Genomic DNA, 19,147 nt, shown 5'->3' on the forward strand with positions numbered 1-19,147 from the left:
TTTAATGAGTTTGGATTGTAAATTATGATTTCAAAGTTTACTTAAGACTATTTCATTTGAAAATGAAAAGAAGAAAATTATAAGAGAACAATGTAGGGAATAAGAATGCTAGTCAAGCATTTGATACACCTGAATAGTGCTGGGTACCCAAGTAATCACATAGCAATACTATACTATTGTAATACAAAGTCAGGATACTATAGGTATCGTGATATGGGGTAATGGGATAAAACTTAATATTTTAATATATTAATTTATAACACGACCTGGCCATACAATACGCATTTGCAAGACATCTTACGATTCGCCTTTATATTGTGCCAGGGAAACCCTGAACCATTAATATTCAACTATTCTGCTCATGCTTAGATTCAGCCAAACGACCTACATACCAATATGTATAATTAGAAAAGCTAATTTTTGGAATCAGATGTGAATTTAACTGTCAGTCAAATTATTTCTCTTGTGATTGATATGCAAATTACAGATTGATGTGCAAAAGCAGAGGTTTTTGAGTTACCCAATGTATGATGCAAGATATGCAAATTATGCGCATATTGGACAAATTTTTGGAATACAAATATATTGTCAGGAAAGTTAATTTGCAAATGGGTTTGAAGCATATCCAACAGGAACCAACTATTGAAAAAAAAGAAAAAAAACTGAAGGTAAATATGTAATTGACGTCATAATATGACAGTGACATATATCCTGATTTATAATGATATATTTATATATCTTGTAACTAGGTCAACACAGGTTAGTAAGGGATGGCTTGAAGATAGGTATCTTCAATAATATTGTCATTCATAAATAATTTTATTAAGATTTTTTTAACAGAAGTTGAATGCAAGTTGCATATGCCTATGGTGTGTTTCTTTAAGTTTAATTCTAATGTAAATATTTTGATACTGCAACAGGCCCATAACTAACTCAGGGTCTCAGGGGGGGTAAATATTTTGAAGTGGGGCTCGACTTAAACGACACAACAGTCGTTTAAGTCATCTGAATTTTTCAGGGGGGTGGGGGAGGGGACAAAACTTTCTTAAGCCCCCCTGGTCCCTCTTATCTAATGTCCTACAACATTGTTAAATTGATCTAATGATATAAATATTTGTTATGTCAATTTATGTATAAGTATGTGTAGTTGAGAAATCTAGGTGTGAAGTCCTTGAAGTGAAGTGATAAGGAAGTGTAGAATCATATGCGGATTTTCAATAGAGATGCAGTGGCCCAACTGCCATATGGACTGGTTGAACCAAGTCTATCAGGCTCTATCCTTAAACAAATATGCAAATGTGCATTTAATATGTAATCAGTCATGAATGGAAGGAAAGCTAACTTGCTATATTAGTAAATGGGTTGTAATATGTGACAATCAATACCAGTAGAATATCTATTTATACAGGTAACATCATCAGTCTCGCCAAGTCAATAAAAAAACATAACGTTTTTTTTTTCATATTCATATTTTATATCATTTAAAAATATATTCGATATAAGAAATATGATATTCTATATAAATAATGTGTTTTATATTATTATATATGATATAGAGATAATGCTATTTTATTTCCGCATCCATAGACTAGCTCTTTAATTACAGTATTCCTTTATCATATTATTTATGGTGTACGTTAATAAAATTATTTTCTGTTTTTCAGTGGAAGTTGAACCAGAAGTACAACCAGTAACAAACAATGTAGAGAAATCTTCAAATAAAAAGGTAAAAAAGAATTATATACCATATACCTCGTTTCCAAAAAAAAGCGTAGTTTGATGTACGAGCTAAAACATTATAAATTAACGTTTTTTCTTCACTTAGGGTGCAAGTACAGACGTACGAATTTTTTAGAAATGGTGTCCAGGACCTAAACTAAGTGTTAAAATCTCGGTTATCTCTTATGACTGACTGACTGACAGGCAGGGATAACTCTTGCTAAATAAAAAAACACAGAATGTCTAGCAGAGCACAGACGATTTCTTCCTGTCAGGAGATGCAGGTTGGGAAAGGCTAACATGAAAATGTGTTTTGGTGATCAAAATGGACAATAAACCAATGCTATTATCTCTCATTGCATATTTAGGGACTGGCGATGGCTCAGTGAATTAGACGCTTGCTAGCTAACCTGAAGGGCCAAGGTCACGATAATACATTCAGATTTTTCTACCCAGTTTCACGGTCAGTGATGCAGGTCATAGGGACTGACATTGGAAAAGTGCTAGTAATCCGGAAGGGACAAATAACCAAGGCCCTGTGTGCTACATTCTGTTGTAGGTCCCTCAACAGCTAGAAATCAAAAAAGATCAGTCTAATGCCGCATTGTATGCATGGCATTGCCTGTCTTCATTAGCCCACATGGTGCAGAAAAGTAGGACCTAAAACTCCATTCATTTCATTTTCATTTCTCTTTAGCTCAATCAGGAACATTAAATTGATATGTAAAACAACATTTCATTTGTATTTTATAGAGTTCGCTAAATGAAGAAAGTTGGCCTGCTTTAAGTGAAGTTTCGGAGGTAAGTAACTCATGAATAAATTTATCTCTTTTTAATAAACATTTTATAGCACCGGTAACAATAAATATCTTAGATTGTATCCACCATTTTGCCATTCACAGTTGATCAGATGATATTGTGGGATTGGAGGCGATATAGCTGTCAAGGTGGAAATTTATGCAGTGATACAACATTACCTTTTCATTGTTTGTGTTTAGAGCCTCTTTCTGGATTCAATATGGCCGACACTTGACTAATGTCTATACTGCATTACCATGTTGAATATTAATAGTTTAACTAGACTTTCAGAGAAACGTAGGGCATGCTGCAGTAAATTTTCTCACGAAAACTCTTAAAAGAAAAGATTTCTATTACACAGTATTTTACTTTTACAGCAGACGCAAAATACAGTGAAGAAATCAACTAATGGTAAACCAGGACAGAATGGTGGTAACCAAGGACAAAATGGTAACCAAGGTCAAAATGGTAACCAGGGACAGAGTGATTCAGGGGGAGATGACTCTGCTAAAGAGAATAAAGAAAATGGAAATGGAGTTGAACCTGCACAGAGAACTCCAAAAGGATCTAAAAGAGGAGCTAAGGGTAAAATTCTTAAATTATATCACAATTCCCAGAAAAGGGGAAAACAATTAGAATTATTATCGTCTTGTTAACGAAGAGGGCAGTTAGCCGAAACGATGAACAGGACAAAATATGAAATAAAAAGATAGAATTTTGAATAACTATTAAGGCCTGACACATCATTTGTGTCCACAAATTAATATGCATCATGCTACAGTTTTGATGACAGTACATGTATTGTCATACGACCTGTAATGTCACTTGACGATACCCGGTACCTGTCTTGTTCCATTAAAGTGGGATGTTTTCGTCGTCAATTGGAATCACAAGTGTTTCTCACTGACTGGACTGAAATTCTTGGTAACATAAGACAGTGGACATTAGCCCCTCCTATAAACTACTAAATATTGTATATTAAATACATGCTAAATATTGAAACTTTGATAAAGTGTTAATTTTTAATGCATTACCCCATATTGCGATATAGACCCTTGTATCACTATGCATATTGTTTTGTGGCATGATTGGCAATACCCAGTACTTCAAACGTGATAAAAGTCTTATTGGGGTTTGTTTCATACTAAAATAAGTCTGTTCACTACAGATTTTGGTGTTCCGGAAATTTGAATAAATTTACTTTTGATATAACTTACATTTGACTGACATTATTCGTATCTTCCAGGCTCAAGACAAAGATGGGTACCATTAGATATAGAACCCCCTAAAAGAAGTCGCTCACAGGGTCGAAGGTCACCACCACCCAACAGACGTGGTGACCCACGCAGACGCACTGGAGAAAGAGAAAGATTAGGTAGGTCATTAGGAGTCAGCTAAACAAGGGTTTGTAACTTTTTGGGGATTTTCCTGTAATTTCAAAGATTTTTATGTTCTTTCAAGTTAGTAATGGATTTAAAATAGGCCTAACATGACCTAATTTTAATAATATTTTTGCCTGAGGGCAACAACGTTTATTGTGAAATATTTCTGTCTAATGATGAATCATGCACCACTCTGTTTATACTTAGTATGATGACAACATTCACATACACCAAACACCAATCTGAAGACAGAATTTCAAAATCCTCCTAAGCCATGTTTGCAAAAAAATCGAAAAATGCAGTCAGTTATTCTGTGACTTTCCCATATGTATTTCTGTAAGAACATGTAATAACTTTTTCAGAGACAGAGCTTGATTTAAGCTATACATAGTCCTTTTCAGAAATAAAGTCAGAATTGATGTGGTTGGATATTGTTAACTTGTAGGAGAACTGTACATTAAATTTCCATTCTGAAAAGAAAGAGCTAAGAAAGAGCTCTCTCTGATGAGTATTAAAACTGTTTGTGATATTTTCCTAGGTTCAGACAGTAAGGATTGGAGAGCAGATATAGCAGGTTCCCAGTCTGGTGAAGGGCGTGGAGGATTTTTCCCACGTGGTAGAGGTAGAGGAAGGGGCAGAGGTGGACGTGGTAGGGGCAGAGGACGAGGAGTCCCTGGGGCAGGAGATACTGGTGCTGATTTTGCTGGTAAGATACCACACACTCTTCTTTGCACATGCATTTCTAAACATTAGAGTTTGTTTTGCACTATCTCTTTCAGTTGTCCAATTTGTTGAGCAGCTTGTTTCTGGTTGGTGTATGTTGTCTGCTACCAACAATTTGATTTATTGCAATCACATTCACTGAATAGGATTATGAGAAGGTCACATGCTCAGTCATTGTGAATGTTTTGAGAAGGGACGGCAGAGGGGCTTTTGATGCTCAATAATGAAAATTGAATGAAACCAAGTGAAACTACCACAGATAGTAATACAGAGACATCCATAGTTAACATATCTAATTATCTTAACCTTTAACTTGCACCTTGTTTTATCATAAATCTTTACTTGAGACTATGTTCTCATCACCATCTAACACCAAGTGCTATATATAAAGCAATACGTAATAGTCAATATGTTCATTATTTATTTATAAATTTGTTCAAGATATAAGTGAAGGTTTAGACAAACAAGTACGCTGATGTGACAATTTTGGCCGTCAGTACAAGTGCAAGGAAATTTCAAACCACTTTATTGATTGGCGTTTACTGCAGGCTAATTGATATTCAGACCTAAAGGTTGCTCATTATTTTGAAATCCAAGGGTAGAGTTTATAGTTAATGTGATGTTATTATTATAGGAGGTGAAATAGGATCAGAAGGTTTCTATGTAGACCCTAACTATGTACCATATCAAACTGTATATTTTACACCACCAGCTGTAGAAGATAATGTTCTTAAAGATTTCATTAAAAAACAGATGTAAGTACATTTTACTTTCATATCAACTGCTACAACTTTGTAAGAGCAGACTGAGCACATTATTTAGAGCACAGGAGAGGGGTATATAGGCGAAAGCCTGTTCCCCAATCCTTATCATTATTATATGAATAAAATATTGTTTAAAAAAAAAAATTTAGAGCACAAGACATTCCTGTGGGTAAATATTGCATGCCTCAAGTCTTGACAGGTGCAGTGAGGAGGTCTGACTCTTTGTTGGCAACAACATTCAAATAAATATAAAAATCAAAGATAATTTGGAAAATTAGAAGAACAATTTACTATAACAGCAACATGGACATCCAGATTTGAAAATGAGAATTATGTTTTAATTCTTTAGTCATGGAATAGGACAATTAACAGGTGCTCTTATATATATAATATTGTATGTTGACAGCTAAATAAATTGTCCATTTTAATTTCCTTCTTTCTGTTTCAGTGAATATTATTTTAGTGAAGAGAATCTAGAACGAGATTTTTTCCTCCGCCGTCGAATGGACAAAGAAGGCTGGTTACCTGTTTCATTAATTGGTAATTTCCACAGAGTTCAGGCTTTATCACAAAATCAAGAGTTTATATTAGAGGTAAATTTTAAATCAGTTGCGATGTATATAGTTTCCCCCTGTCAGTGATACAGGTAAGAGGGGCTGACATGCGTCTTGTCCTTCGGATGGGACAATAAACCGAGGTCCTGTGTGCTACAGGCTGTGCACGTTAAAGATCCCTTGACAGTTGGAAATCGAAAAAGAGCAGGCTAATGCTGCTGTCCCTTCCAAAATTTCTCTCATTGCACCCTGCATGGCTTTGTTGGTATTCATTAGCCCACATGGTGCACAAGACGAGTAAGACGTAAAACTCCATTCATTTCATTTAATTTCTGCAGCAGGTTACACCTTAATACATACTTAAAGGCTCAATTTCTTGGTTTGGCGCAATGCATGTACCATAAAATATAACCACCCGATGTAATACTTAGTTGTGGAATTTGTTCATTGTCTTGTAATTTGGTGTGTTGGTTTAACCCTTTAAACCCTGAGTGTAAATGAAAAATAACGTCATATACCCTGAACTCCAAGTAATAAAATTAAAAGTGTATGACGTTAACGTATGATGACGTCATTTAGTTATGATCGGTATACTGGCTGCTCGGTATTATATTGCATTAGTGTGTGGCCGGTAAACCGGCTTCTAGGGCTGAAAGGGTTAATGACATTCAATCCAATTGATGCAAGAGTTTGTGACTAGAAACCAAATGCTTTAAATATAAACTTTACCCGTAAAGACGATAGAAAATCTCTTGTGAAAACTCTGTGAAATACGATATTGAAATATTTTCAGGCAATGAGAGAAAGTGACAAAGTAGAGTTAAACGAGGATGAAACAAGAATAAGGGGGACAATAGAACCTACTAAATGGCCAATAGATGGCATGCCAGTTATATCATCTAATTTACATGCAGATGTTCCTGAATTTGTACCTGGTCAAGCATATCAATTCCCAAATCCTGGTAAGTAAGCGAGAGCTACATTTCTATTAATGAGAGGTCTTCTCAGCTTTCAAGCTATCCTGATAGTCAGGGGTTCTTATTTGTTTTGGTTGAGATGATACCTTTGGATTGGACAGGGGCAAAAATTGAGGCCATGTGTTTACATTAAAGATTGAAGTTGAAACGAAGAAATTTTCTAGACATCTATTTTAATGACCTTGAGAAATTTTCTATACTGCTTTTGATTGGTATGCACAAACTTTTTTTGCTAGTGGGTGAAAATTTCGCAGAAAACATTATGTAAAAGGGAAACCCATCAGATCATCAATAAAAAAATGTTGTAACCTTCAGAGAAAAACTCATTATAGCTAGACCAGATTAGGTAGCAATAATCATCCATATCTTCATATACCATTTTAATTGTAGATACCCACACTTCAACAGAAGACAGTAATTGGAATAATAATAACAGAGAAAATACTAATGAATTGCTAGCAGACATCCCTCCAGTACTTTCATCTTCTGCCCCAGAGTTACAGGGGGAATGGATGGAGGTCAAACAGAAAAAGAAAAAATCTAAAGACATTAAAGATAAACCTAAATCCAAGGTAAAATTTCTGGTTTTCTTAAAACCTTTGATTAAACTATTCTTGGATATATTTTAACCTGTGATTATTGTTCCATAAAGCTGTGTCTATTCAATAACTTTACCCTCAGAACTCTCTACCTGGCTTTCTCAGTCGGTGATGTTGTTCAAATGGACTGACAGAAATGATATGTCAGATTAAACAAAAGAACGTGATTCTAACAGGCTGTGAAAATTTGAAATTGGAAATTAAAGATTTAGTAATTGTATTGTTACTGTATTATCAAAACTCTCCTAATATGATACCAAATATGGTAGAAAACTATGAATTTAGAATTGATATCATTACATTATGTGTTTCAATATGACTATATTAGTCTTTACATTTATACCATCATGTCATGATATCTTTATCCCAGCATATAATACCTCCAGATTTTTCAACCCAGTTTCCCTTTGTTAGCAATGCAGGTAAGAGGGCCTGAAAAAGCGTCTAGTCTAGATAATTAATCAAGGTCCAGTGTGCATCAGCTTGTTGACAGTCCTGGCAAAATTTCCCTCATTTCACCCTGCATTACATTACCTGTCATCATTAGGTCACATGGTGCTGAAAAGTAGGACGTTAAACTCCATTCATTTCATTTAATTCCAATTCCTGTAAATATTGCAGGATGATAAAGATGATGAAGAACCAGAGCAAGAAGAACTGGATTTTATGTTTGATGAGGAGTTGGATCAACTAGAAGTTGGTAGAAAAAATAACTTTACAGACTGGTAAGTATTGGAGCTTGATCTTCACATATCTTAAATAAAATATAGAAATCTCTTTAAAATAACTGTCTAATGATGAATCATGCACCACTCTGTTTAAACTTAGTATGATGACAACATTCACATACACCAAACACCAATCTGAAGACAGTTCTTGATAGTAGTTATGATTTTTTAGGTCCTTTGATGACTTCATGACTATGGAACTAGAATATTTAAGGTCTTTGTTTTTAAGTAAATTTCTGTCTAATGATGAATCATGCACCACTCTGTTTATACTTAGTATGATGACAACATTCACATACACCAAACACCAATCTGAAGACAGTTCTTGATAGTAGTTATGATGTTTTAGGTCCTTTGATGACTTGATGACTATGGGACTAGGATATTTAAGATCTTTGTTTTGAAGGAAATTTCTGTCTAATGATGAATCATGCACCACTCTGTTTAAACTTAGTATGATGACAACATTCACATACACCAAACACCAATCTGAAGACAGAAATTTATTCCTTTCATAACTCTATCTATTTGCACTTCCAGAGAAGGTTTTAAATGAAACCTAAGTTTAGTCATACGCATTTTTGACACTAAATATTTCTCTGGTCATTATTTACACCAAAGGTTTACCTTGTTAAATTTTGCACCAAAGATTTTCAACGATATAATTCATAGCTTCTGAAAGCCAGGACAGCACTGTTTAGTTTATTATTATTAACAGTCTTTTTCATACTCTCAAAATGAATAATTGTTTTATGTATACAATGTATGTTAGTATAAGATTTATTAGATGTTCTCGATTGAAGCATGCTGTTCAGTGACCCATGCAATGAGCTCACTATTCCAGGTCATACTTTTAAAAGCCCACATGAAATGGGGGATGTATAATGACACCATTGTCGATCTGTCCAAATGTATACATTAGCTCAAAATCAAAGCTGCCAGTGGGCATATATTACGTTGCCTGGCAAGTTATCTTTACTGATGTTTCTATCCTACTCTATTTCAGGTCAGATAATTCTGATGATGAGCTAGCTGACAGTGACATCTCGAAGATTTTAATTGTTACCCAGACACCACCTGCATTACGGCGCCATCCCCAGGGTGACAGAACCGGGGATCATACATCAAGGTCAAAATTAACGACAACTTTCGGTAAAATAATTAACGATGGATTGTATTACTATGAGCAAGATTTATGGGATGGATCATATAAGGTAAGTAAACAACTGTCATTGAATTAATTTTTCAGGACAGGTGGTGATAATAGGCCAGGGTTTATAATGAACACAAAGTCTTGTGTTCACTACAAATGAAAGTACAAATATGAACGGGCTTTCTTGCATTTTTGATTGACTTTGTGACAAAATGTTATGGTATTTTTTCTTGGAATGTTTGCAGAGTAGGCATGAATTTTAGTTTTCATAATCAATAATTTGAAAGGTGTCATTAATTTACAACATAACATTATAAATTAGAACACAAAGCTTTTCAATGTCTCTGCAATTGAAAATTAGAAATCTGTTTTTGACTTGGTTTAAGAGGGTTAGGAAATTTCTGTCTAATGATGAATCATGCACCACTCTGTTTAAACTTAGTATGATGACAACATTCACATACACCAAACACCAATCTGAAGACAGAAAGTTATTCCTTTCATTATTCTATCCATTTACTTGTTCTAAGATAATAAAATAGTTTTACTTCTTTGTCCCATGATAAGCTAATCATCTATTTGACATCCCTCATTCTTCTATTGAACTCTTCCTTGCATGTTGTACACAGGCCTAAAAATTCGTGAACACTGAATGACATGTTATGGCCAACATATACTTCATGGCCTATGATTATCAGACAGTTGAGCTGCCTGACTGGTTATGCAGGAATAGGTAATTGGAAAGGACAGTAAATCCAGGCCATGTATGCTAAAACTCTGTCATATTTTCCTTCCAGAATGACCCCAATGAGTATAAGAATGTGAATATTATCAGTGAAGAAGAATTTAAAACTATCACCCCACAGAAAGAAACAATACAACAGGAAGTGCCCCCTCCACCACCATGTGTAGTCCAAACAACAGGTGAGTTGGAATCTTGTGTACAGAGAGAGTGGTGACAGTCTTAAATACTAGGATATTAATAATGTGGCATGAAGGTATTGCTGTTAACATGTCATGCAGTCAATCTGCATAATCCACTGATTAATTAATACTAGAAATTACATTTACTGTGAATTGTAAAATAATGTATTGAATCGCATGGTTATACACAGCATGTATACATCTATATCTATTCATTTGAAATTGAGCATCAATAAGCCTATTAAAATTGAAATTAAGTTATCAACTAGTTCAAAGAAACTATTCAACAGCAAAGGCTCTGTTTATACAACTTCTTGCTTATAAAGGGCATGGTATACGAGGTCGGTCAATTTGATATATGAATCAATTTCTTCTTTGTCTCTTCTTATTTGTATGTAGCAAAAGAGATACCTGTAGGATCATAGCTTTGTATACCCTTGTTATATTAAATTATATAAAATTTTGTCTCATGATGACTAACTGTTATCTGTATAATAATGATGACTATATTTTAACCAAACCAAGTCTGAAGACAAAATTATAATCTATAATAACTTGAATGATCCAAGATGGCCACTATCTTGTATTTGTATTATGTTAGTCTGCTTTATACTAGTCTCATGATGACTAACTGTTATCTGTATAATAATGATGACTATATTTTAACCAAACCAAGTCTGAAGACAAAATTATAATCTATGATAACTTGAATGATCCAAGATGGCCACTATCTTGTATTTGTATTATGTTAGTCTGCTCTATACTAGTCTGATGATGACTAACTGTTATCTGTATAATAATGATGACTATATTTTAACCAAACCAAGTCTGAAGACAACTTTGCCCTTTCTTATAATTTCTAGCATTAGAGTCTCTCCATGCTGGTATTTTTTTGATAACTCATTCAGGGTGCTATCAGAAAAAAGAATATCCTCGCTTGTCAAAACTTAAATTTAAAACCTTAAAAACAGTGAAATGATTCCAATGGCGAATCTGTCGTTTATCAATCAAGATATAAAGATATGACTTGAGATAGTGCATTGTGGAACAGGCTTTATTGTAACACAACCACAATCACACCCCAGCACCAAAATAAAACTGATAATAGATTAACAATTTAAATTATATTTTTTTCAGAACCAAAGAATGTACCGTCTTCCCCAGGCTCAGGTCAAGGTCAGAGCCAGGCTCAATCGTTACCTGCTCGTGTTCCCGATACGCCTGGTAGACGTGAAGGACCTAGGACACCACACAGTCGAAAAGATTCCAATCAAGCTCCACGATTTTTCCCAGTGATAAAAGATGCATCAAGACCTCAAGATCCTCAGGTACGATTCCATCTTCCTTTTTATACTCCACATCTCATCTCTGTATGTTGATGTGTTTAGTCAGTCTGTCTATCCGTCAGTTCAAATATCTTGTTAACTCTCGAAATTCTATTGTTTTCAAATTGCCTTCTCGAGATTTGTACATAATCATAAAATAGTCATGTTCGCTTATTTTTCCACTTCTAATCTGCTTTCCTGCTGCTGTGATTGAACATTACCCCTAAATCCTTCAAGACATCCTTGGATCTTTACCACCTTTGTTTTAGGATCTTGATTAGAAGTTACTCTAAATATCTTGACCTTAACCTAAGAGTGTATATTAGAAATGGAAAAAAAAAAAAAAAAAAAAAAAAAGAAGAAACAACTATCTATATTTTACAAGGATAACAACTTGGGTTCACAGTTAAGGATCCTTTCTACCAGTGGCCAAACCTCTTGGCATTGATCTTTCATGGATTATCCCTACCCATTTACAGATTGGTCGACTGGAATTGTGACTTTCACGTTCCTATCGAGATAGGAACCCAAGTCTGCCATTTGATTGACGTCATGTAAAGAACCAATACTCTAACCGACTGTGCTATAGAACCTTATGAAGAGCTATTTACCAATATTTCCTTCATTGCACACTGCATGGCTGTGCTTTAGATAACTCAAAAAGGCCTTGACAAGTAGTACAACTTTTGTCTTTATTGATTTGGTATTGAGATTAAATTAAATTTTGAAATTTAATCGGTGAATTCTGTATTTTAGACGCCAAGAAAGAAGAAGACACGACACAGCAGCAACCCACCGTATGAGGGACATGTTGGATGGGTGATGGACTCTAAAGAACATAAAGCTCGTTCTAGACATAACTCTTCTTCAAGGTAGGTCAAAGTTCAAATTTCATCTGTAATCTATAGCACAATGGCTGTTTTCAAAGCAATGTTCTTGACTTGTCAAATTGTTCAATTATAGACTGTATATAAGTCTACGTCAAAAACTGTCTAATGATGAATCATGCACCACTCTGTTTTAACTTAGTATGATGACAACATTCACATACACCAAACACCAATCTGAAGACAGTTCTTTTTAGTCCTTTTGATTTTTTGGGCCCTTTGATGACTATAGGACTAGGATATCTTAGGTCTTTGTTTTGAAGGAAATTTCTGTCTAATGATGAATCATGCACCACTCTGTTTTAACTTAGTATGATGACAACATTCACATACACCAAACACCAATCTGAAGACAGTTCTCTTTAGTCCTCTTGATTTTTTGGGCCCTTTGATGACTATAGGACTAGGATATCTTAGGTCTTTGTTTTGAAGGAAATTTCTGTCTAATGATGAATCATGCACCACTCTGTTTTAACTTAGTATGATGACAACATTCACATACACCAAACACCAATCTGAAGACAGAAATTAAAAAAGATTGTCAACACTTAAAAATCTCTGCTTTTTCAACAATCAAATCTTTTGGATCTTGGGTTTGACCCGGACATAGCTTCAACCCAATTATTGGGGAACTTGTATTGGGGAAATACCCCACTTCTGAAAAAAGTGTATGAAAACAGGACCCAATGTTTTGAAAGTGTGTGTGAAATTGAGCCAGACTCCCATAATGCCAGAAATTTAATGGTGGAAATTGTTTTTTCAGTGATGCTCCTCTGTCGTCAAGCTATGGCAGCACTCCTCAGTCATTCCCTCATTTCGAACATCCTTCACATCAGCTGTTAAAAGAAAATGGCTTTGTGTGGCACGTTTACCAAAAATATCACGCTAAATGTCTCAAAGGTAGGTCCGGTTCAATAACTTCTTTCTTATTTGGAGGTGGAAGGTTGGGGATGGTCGAAATAATGTGGGTTGTTGAAATCTCTATGTCTTAAAAGTTATCTTATTATCAACCCTTTATTTATTAAAGATACATATAAAGCCCATTAATTTCGCATAGATATTATGCACGATATAAAATCAATCCACCTGGAGAAAATGTTAAAAGCGTTGTTTGCTCTTGAAAATTTTTTGTCTAATGATGACTGACTGTTATCTGTATTATATGATGACTATATTTTAACCAAACCAAGTCTGAAGACAAAATTATAATCTACAATAACTTGAATGATCCAAGATGGCCACTATCTTGTATTTGTATTATGTTAGTCTACTCTATACTAGTCTAATGATGACTGACTGTTATCTGTATAATATGATGACTATATTTTAACCAAACCAAGTCTGAAGACAATTTATTTTTTGGTATATTGATATATCCTGCAGAAATGAGGTCTTCTGTTATTAAGTTTACCTTGTTGCACACTGCTTATTTTAATGAAATGCAGAAAAGAAGATTGTACCACTCTTTCTATTATTTTAAAAACGCGAATAGGTACAGGGGGGAAAGAAAAGGGGTAGGACTGTCGAAAATTATTCCATTTCATTTGTTTTTTTTTAATTTTCCAGAACGAAAGAAGTTAGGAGTTGGAGTGTCACAAGAGATGAATACTTTATTCCGTTTCTGGTCTTTCTTCTTACGGCAACGCTACAACCGAAAAATATTCCAAGAATTTCGCACTTTGGCCTGGGAAGATTCTCAAGCTGGCTATAGGTAGGTGTTGGATACTTTTTGATCAAATATTTTCTTCTTTAGTATGGGAGCTGTGATGGCTAAGCAAGGTCACCTTTCTTCTGTCACTGATGCTGGTTGGACATAGATATTATGTCTAAACCTTCAGATAAACCAAAATGTCTGTCTAATGATGAATCATGCACCACTCTGTTTTAACTTAGTATGATGACAACATTCACATACACCAAACACCAATCTGAAGACAGAATTTCTTTAAACCCCTTAGCCGATGAATGCAAAAGATCACTTGAACAGTATTGAGAAAAAAAGGTCTTGGTCTCTACTGCTCGCCTAGGATGCTCGAGATGGTCCCTGTGATTCTAAAGTCCCAAGTTGTTATAAACAGTAGAATATAAAACAGTTAATTATGATTACGATTTTCATTATTTCAGATATGGACTTGAGTGTATGTTCCGTTTCTATAGTTACGGTTTAGAGAGACGATTCCGACTGGAAGTTTTCAAAGATTTCCAGGAAGATACGATACGCGATTATGAATCTGGTAAATATTTATTTAACTCTCAGAAATTTTGTATTGCACACATGTCATATCATTGTTAATGAATATTTATTTGCTAAACTCTTGCAAGATTTCCCTGAAACACACTGCATTATGTTAACACGTTGCATTAAATGTTTTCATTAATTAAACCCAAGCCAAAATTCATTTCACTAGCACAAACAGGAACCAAAGATAGGACCTAAACTCTTAATTCATTACCTTTATATCTTGTCTCATGATGACTGACTGTTATCTGTATTATATGATGACTATATTTTAACCAAACCAAGTCTGAAGACAATCTTTCTCTAAATGCCTCAAATGCTCCAGTTTGGGCCATAACCTCGTATTTGACTGGTATTATGTTAATCTACAATATATACTAGTCTAATGATGACTAACTGTTATCTGTAGAATATGATGACTATATTTTAACCAAACCAAGTCTGAAGACAAATTTTGTTATATTGTGAAGTGGCCATAATTTCTATATAAATGTACCCTATCAGATGTCATATCTCTCGATTTATTTGTAGCTGCTGTTTATATTTAAGACATAGATTGCTTGAAAATATCAATTGATATAAAAAACATTGAATCTTACGCATTAAAAATCACAATTATAATTTGAGTTTCCTGTGTTTGAAAGTAATATTTGATGTAGCCAACTGGATAGTAAGGATCCTCACCTTTCAACATCAGTTTTCAGTAGTAAATTTACTTACATGTGAATTGATTAATTTTTACCTCCAGGTCAATTGTATGGTTTGGAGAAATTCTGGGCCTTTTTAAAATATTCTCGACGTCCAGTAGAAATAGATGAAAAGTTAAAAGGCTGGTTGTCTGGATACAAGAGACTATCAGATTTTAGAGTAGAGGTATGTAGTTGATTATCTTTGGTATGACATTCCTTAGGGTGCAGGCACGCCAACGGTCTTGGTCGGCGATTTTTGTTGCTGACTAGACTTGTCAAGTGTTTCAGCGACCGATTGTGGGCACACAGGAGACAAACAATCTCCAGTCAATCTTTTTCCAGCTAATCACTGGATCATGCAATTGAAAGGAAAATGAATATGATTGGATGATAACTCTCTCTCATGCAGACCGTAGCAGGCGATAAAACAATCGGCAAAAAGTATCAATCTGGTATGTTGCAGATATCATAAGTCCTGTTGGCAACGCAATAATCTTGATGTGGAAGCGTGGGCACACTTAAAATTATACTTCAGATAAACGTCTGCAACAAAAAAAGGTGTTAAAGACTGTTCATGTGCCCACAATATTAGTAATTAGGTGTAGATCAGTTGGATATAAATCCTCACATTAGATACCATCAGATTCGTGAAGTTTTTGTGTCCTAGATTGTATCACATGTTGCAAGTGCTCAATTTGCTAGAGTGGTCTGCACAAAGTTATATAAATGTAAAACCATATTGTTGTTGTTTAAGTGAGAACTGTCTAATGATGAATCATGCACCACTCTGTTTAAACTTAGTATGATGACAACATTCACATACACCAAACACAATCTGAAGACAGAAGAAAGTGAGATATAACGACACATGTTCGATAAACAAATTTATGTTGTGTTAAATGAATATTGATTGATGAAATTCAGGTTCTATTTTTAACTTTTGCTGGAAGATATTATCTTTTATATTTCACTTGTAACATTACAGATGCCAGAGGCAGATGTTGGAAAACCAGAAAAAGCCAACCAACCACAAGGCAAGGATTCAAATCAGGATAGCCAATCAAAAGGCACAACAGAGAAGACGAAGGCATCAAGCAGCCAATCGTAGGACAGGTTTAATAGCCATTGGACCACTCTTTATTTTCTTCAACTCTACCATACTTCCTTTAGTGGTTATGATTTTCATTTTATGTTTTTAAAACCCTTTTTTTCAACCAGGGGAGATAACAGCTGTTAATTTAGGGGGTGGCTGCTTGTTTTACTTGTGGTTTTAAACTTAGAATCGCTAATTAAGTTTTGTGTGTTCATAATTGATTAATCTTGTGTTGTGACAGCATAATATGGCAAATTATATTATTGAGATGCAGATTCCAATATAGCTAAATATTTCGCACAACTTTGAATTTGGCAAATTAAAATGAAAGTTAAAATGTGAAAATTATTCAAAGAATATGGAAATTCTCTTTCAAATTTGATAAGAAAATATTGTGTTTAGTATGTTATATTTGAATGTAAGAATTGTAATACATAACATTTATGTATAAGTTACATGTTTATCTATCATACATACAAAAAGGGAAAGTGAGGTAGGATTAGACTATTGTGAGAAGTAAGGTTTTCCCCATGTTGTAATGTAGGTGAGAAAACAAATGTGAAATGGCACATTGTCAGAAATTACTTGCTCAAGTTCTGATTCTAATTCTTAAAGAAAATTGTTCTTAACAAAGATAAAATATTTCTAATAATATGGTATAGAAAGAAATCTAAAATTTGGAATAGAAATTAAAGAATGAGAAATGAAAAATTTAAATATTGTAAAAGACAATTTAAATTAAGTGAGTAAGAATGAAACATTTGTAGACTAAAATGGCTAAAACTACTCCTGTTACTGGCTATATATTTATCCTGTGAATTAACGGTGTGTTTTTCATATATAATTGATCCTGTGTAAGGACCTATACCAGTATATTATTGGCTTATTAATTCTAGTCTATACATGTAGAAATATTGCAGAGCTATGATATTTGTTCACACAAGGTATTATTCAAAATATAAACTGGATCTAGGGCCCTAATTCTAGAAAAATTAACCAATAGAAAATCCAAAATTCATGGTTCATGGTCAACCATTAATAAAATATTTTCAAGCATTTCGTTGTCCAATTGAATATCTAAAAACAAATTTAATTGGAAACCTGACTGCATTTTCTGGTCAAATCATATCTCATGTTATTCATCTTTCATGGTGAAGAAAATAATCCCAATTGAACTAATGATTAGTTTGATGATATACTAACTTCATCTACGACCAGTCAGTATCAATTCCACGTCATTTTTCTTACATAAACAATCAAATTCCTTTACCAAAAATCTATAATAGTGCTGTACCATCTTCTCATTCTAAAACCATGTTATTTTTCATTCTTGAATCGTGTAATTCCCTGCATTTGTTTTTGGTGCAAACTTGTTGTTTTGTTATGTTTGTTTTTAAAGTGCTTGTTTCTATGGAAACACATTTTAGATGAGTCCAAGTTTTTCATTGGTCATTTCTTAATTAAATCCACCAATTAAAAGTGTTGTCTAATTTGAATTTCAAATTTTATGTCCCCTATATATAGGAACTGTATTTTTTTTATCATTTATCTCGTTTCAACTCTAGTGTGTCTTTCAAATTCTTTATTCTTGAAAAATGAAAAAAGGAAATTTGTTTCGAACATATTCGTCGTTTATATCCGATTCGTTTGATATTTATGTGTACAATCAAAATAAGGCATATTCCTGATTTTAGACATTTTTTAGAGATTTGATTATCTTTAGATTTGGAACAATAAGTCAATTTTCGAAAGGCGATAATTTTGTGCTAAGTGTCGAAGTCAAAGATATTAAATTTCTGAAAATGCTGATATATCTTATGTTTATTTTCTTGTATTATTTACAATTGTGGATGTATTTTTTCTTTAAAAATCGTAGTTTAGCTTTTTTTTGCCCTTATATGGTGTTGAGTTTTTGTATATAGTGTATATAACGTATATAAATATAATTATAAATTAAAAATCAGACCTTTATTATATTGTTACGTATAAAGGAATATATACAAATGAAATTCTTTATATCTCTCAAATTAGGATTTATATGTAGACCCAGTGGTTAAAAAAATATGTTGAGACTTTACTTTAGATACGGTTTTGTGTGGATGAACGGAAAAGGTTTGCCTAGTGAAGCCAATAATGACTCTTGTTGAAGTGATAAAATCGTCTAAATATTTTCCTTACCAACTGATGTTCGTTCAATGAAAGCAATTTTAGTCAACTGTATCACTTTCCAGAAGGTGGCAGTTCTCTTTCACAGTTTATCTCTTTTAAGTAAATCAAATGAAATTGAACTCGTATCAGCTTGTAAGGCAATATTTAGATGGAAGTATACCTTTAACATTGATCTAATGTCACTACAAGACCGCAAATATAATGGAGAAAATTGCATAATATACCATATTAAGAATGATAAATTCATATATCGTTGAAAATAAGCTAAATGTTTGGCAAAATTGGGTTTAAATTCGATGGATTTAAAAACCTGTTGTTTGTGCCTTATATTATTCCTATTTAGATAATGAACATTGAGGTCTTCTTGATATTGCACTGGCTATGTGCATGACATGTAGAGACAGTGTCAGGAACAGCTCTTTAC

General features: G+C 33.8%; 1 protein-coding gene across 1 annotated transcript; it reads left to right on the top strand.

Moving 5' to 3' along the window:
- Positions 1-608: 608 nt before the first annotated feature.
- Positions 609-16,569, top strand: LOTGIDRAFT_158241 (hypothetical protein; the record flags this gene model as incomplete). The annotated part of the gene is made up of 21 exons (XM_009050961.1): positions 609-668; positions 750-759; positions 1,665-1,726; positions 2,473-2,520; positions 2,895-3,102; positions 3,764-3,892; positions 4,438-4,605; positions 5,257-5,377; positions 5,835-5,979; positions 6,734-6,902; positions 7,308-7,489; positions 8,138-8,241; positions 9,251-9,458; positions 10,195-10,321; positions 11,459-11,649; positions 12,403-12,518; positions 13,297-13,433; positions 14,100-14,244; positions 14,658-14,767; positions 15,521-15,645; positions 16,447-16,569. 21 exons carry the CDS (start codon positions 609-611, stop codon positions 16,567-16,569), a joined length of 2,688 nt encoding a protein of 895 aa, XP_009049209.1.
- Between the last annotated feature and the right edge of the window lie 2,578 nt (positions 16,570-19,147).

Source organism: Lottia gigantea, assembly GCF_000327385.1.
Source record: "Lottia gigantea unplaced genomic scaffold LOTGIsca_16, whole genome shotgun sequence".
NCBI lineage: Eukaryota > Metazoa > Mollusca > Gastropoda > Lottiidae > Lottia > Lottia gigantea.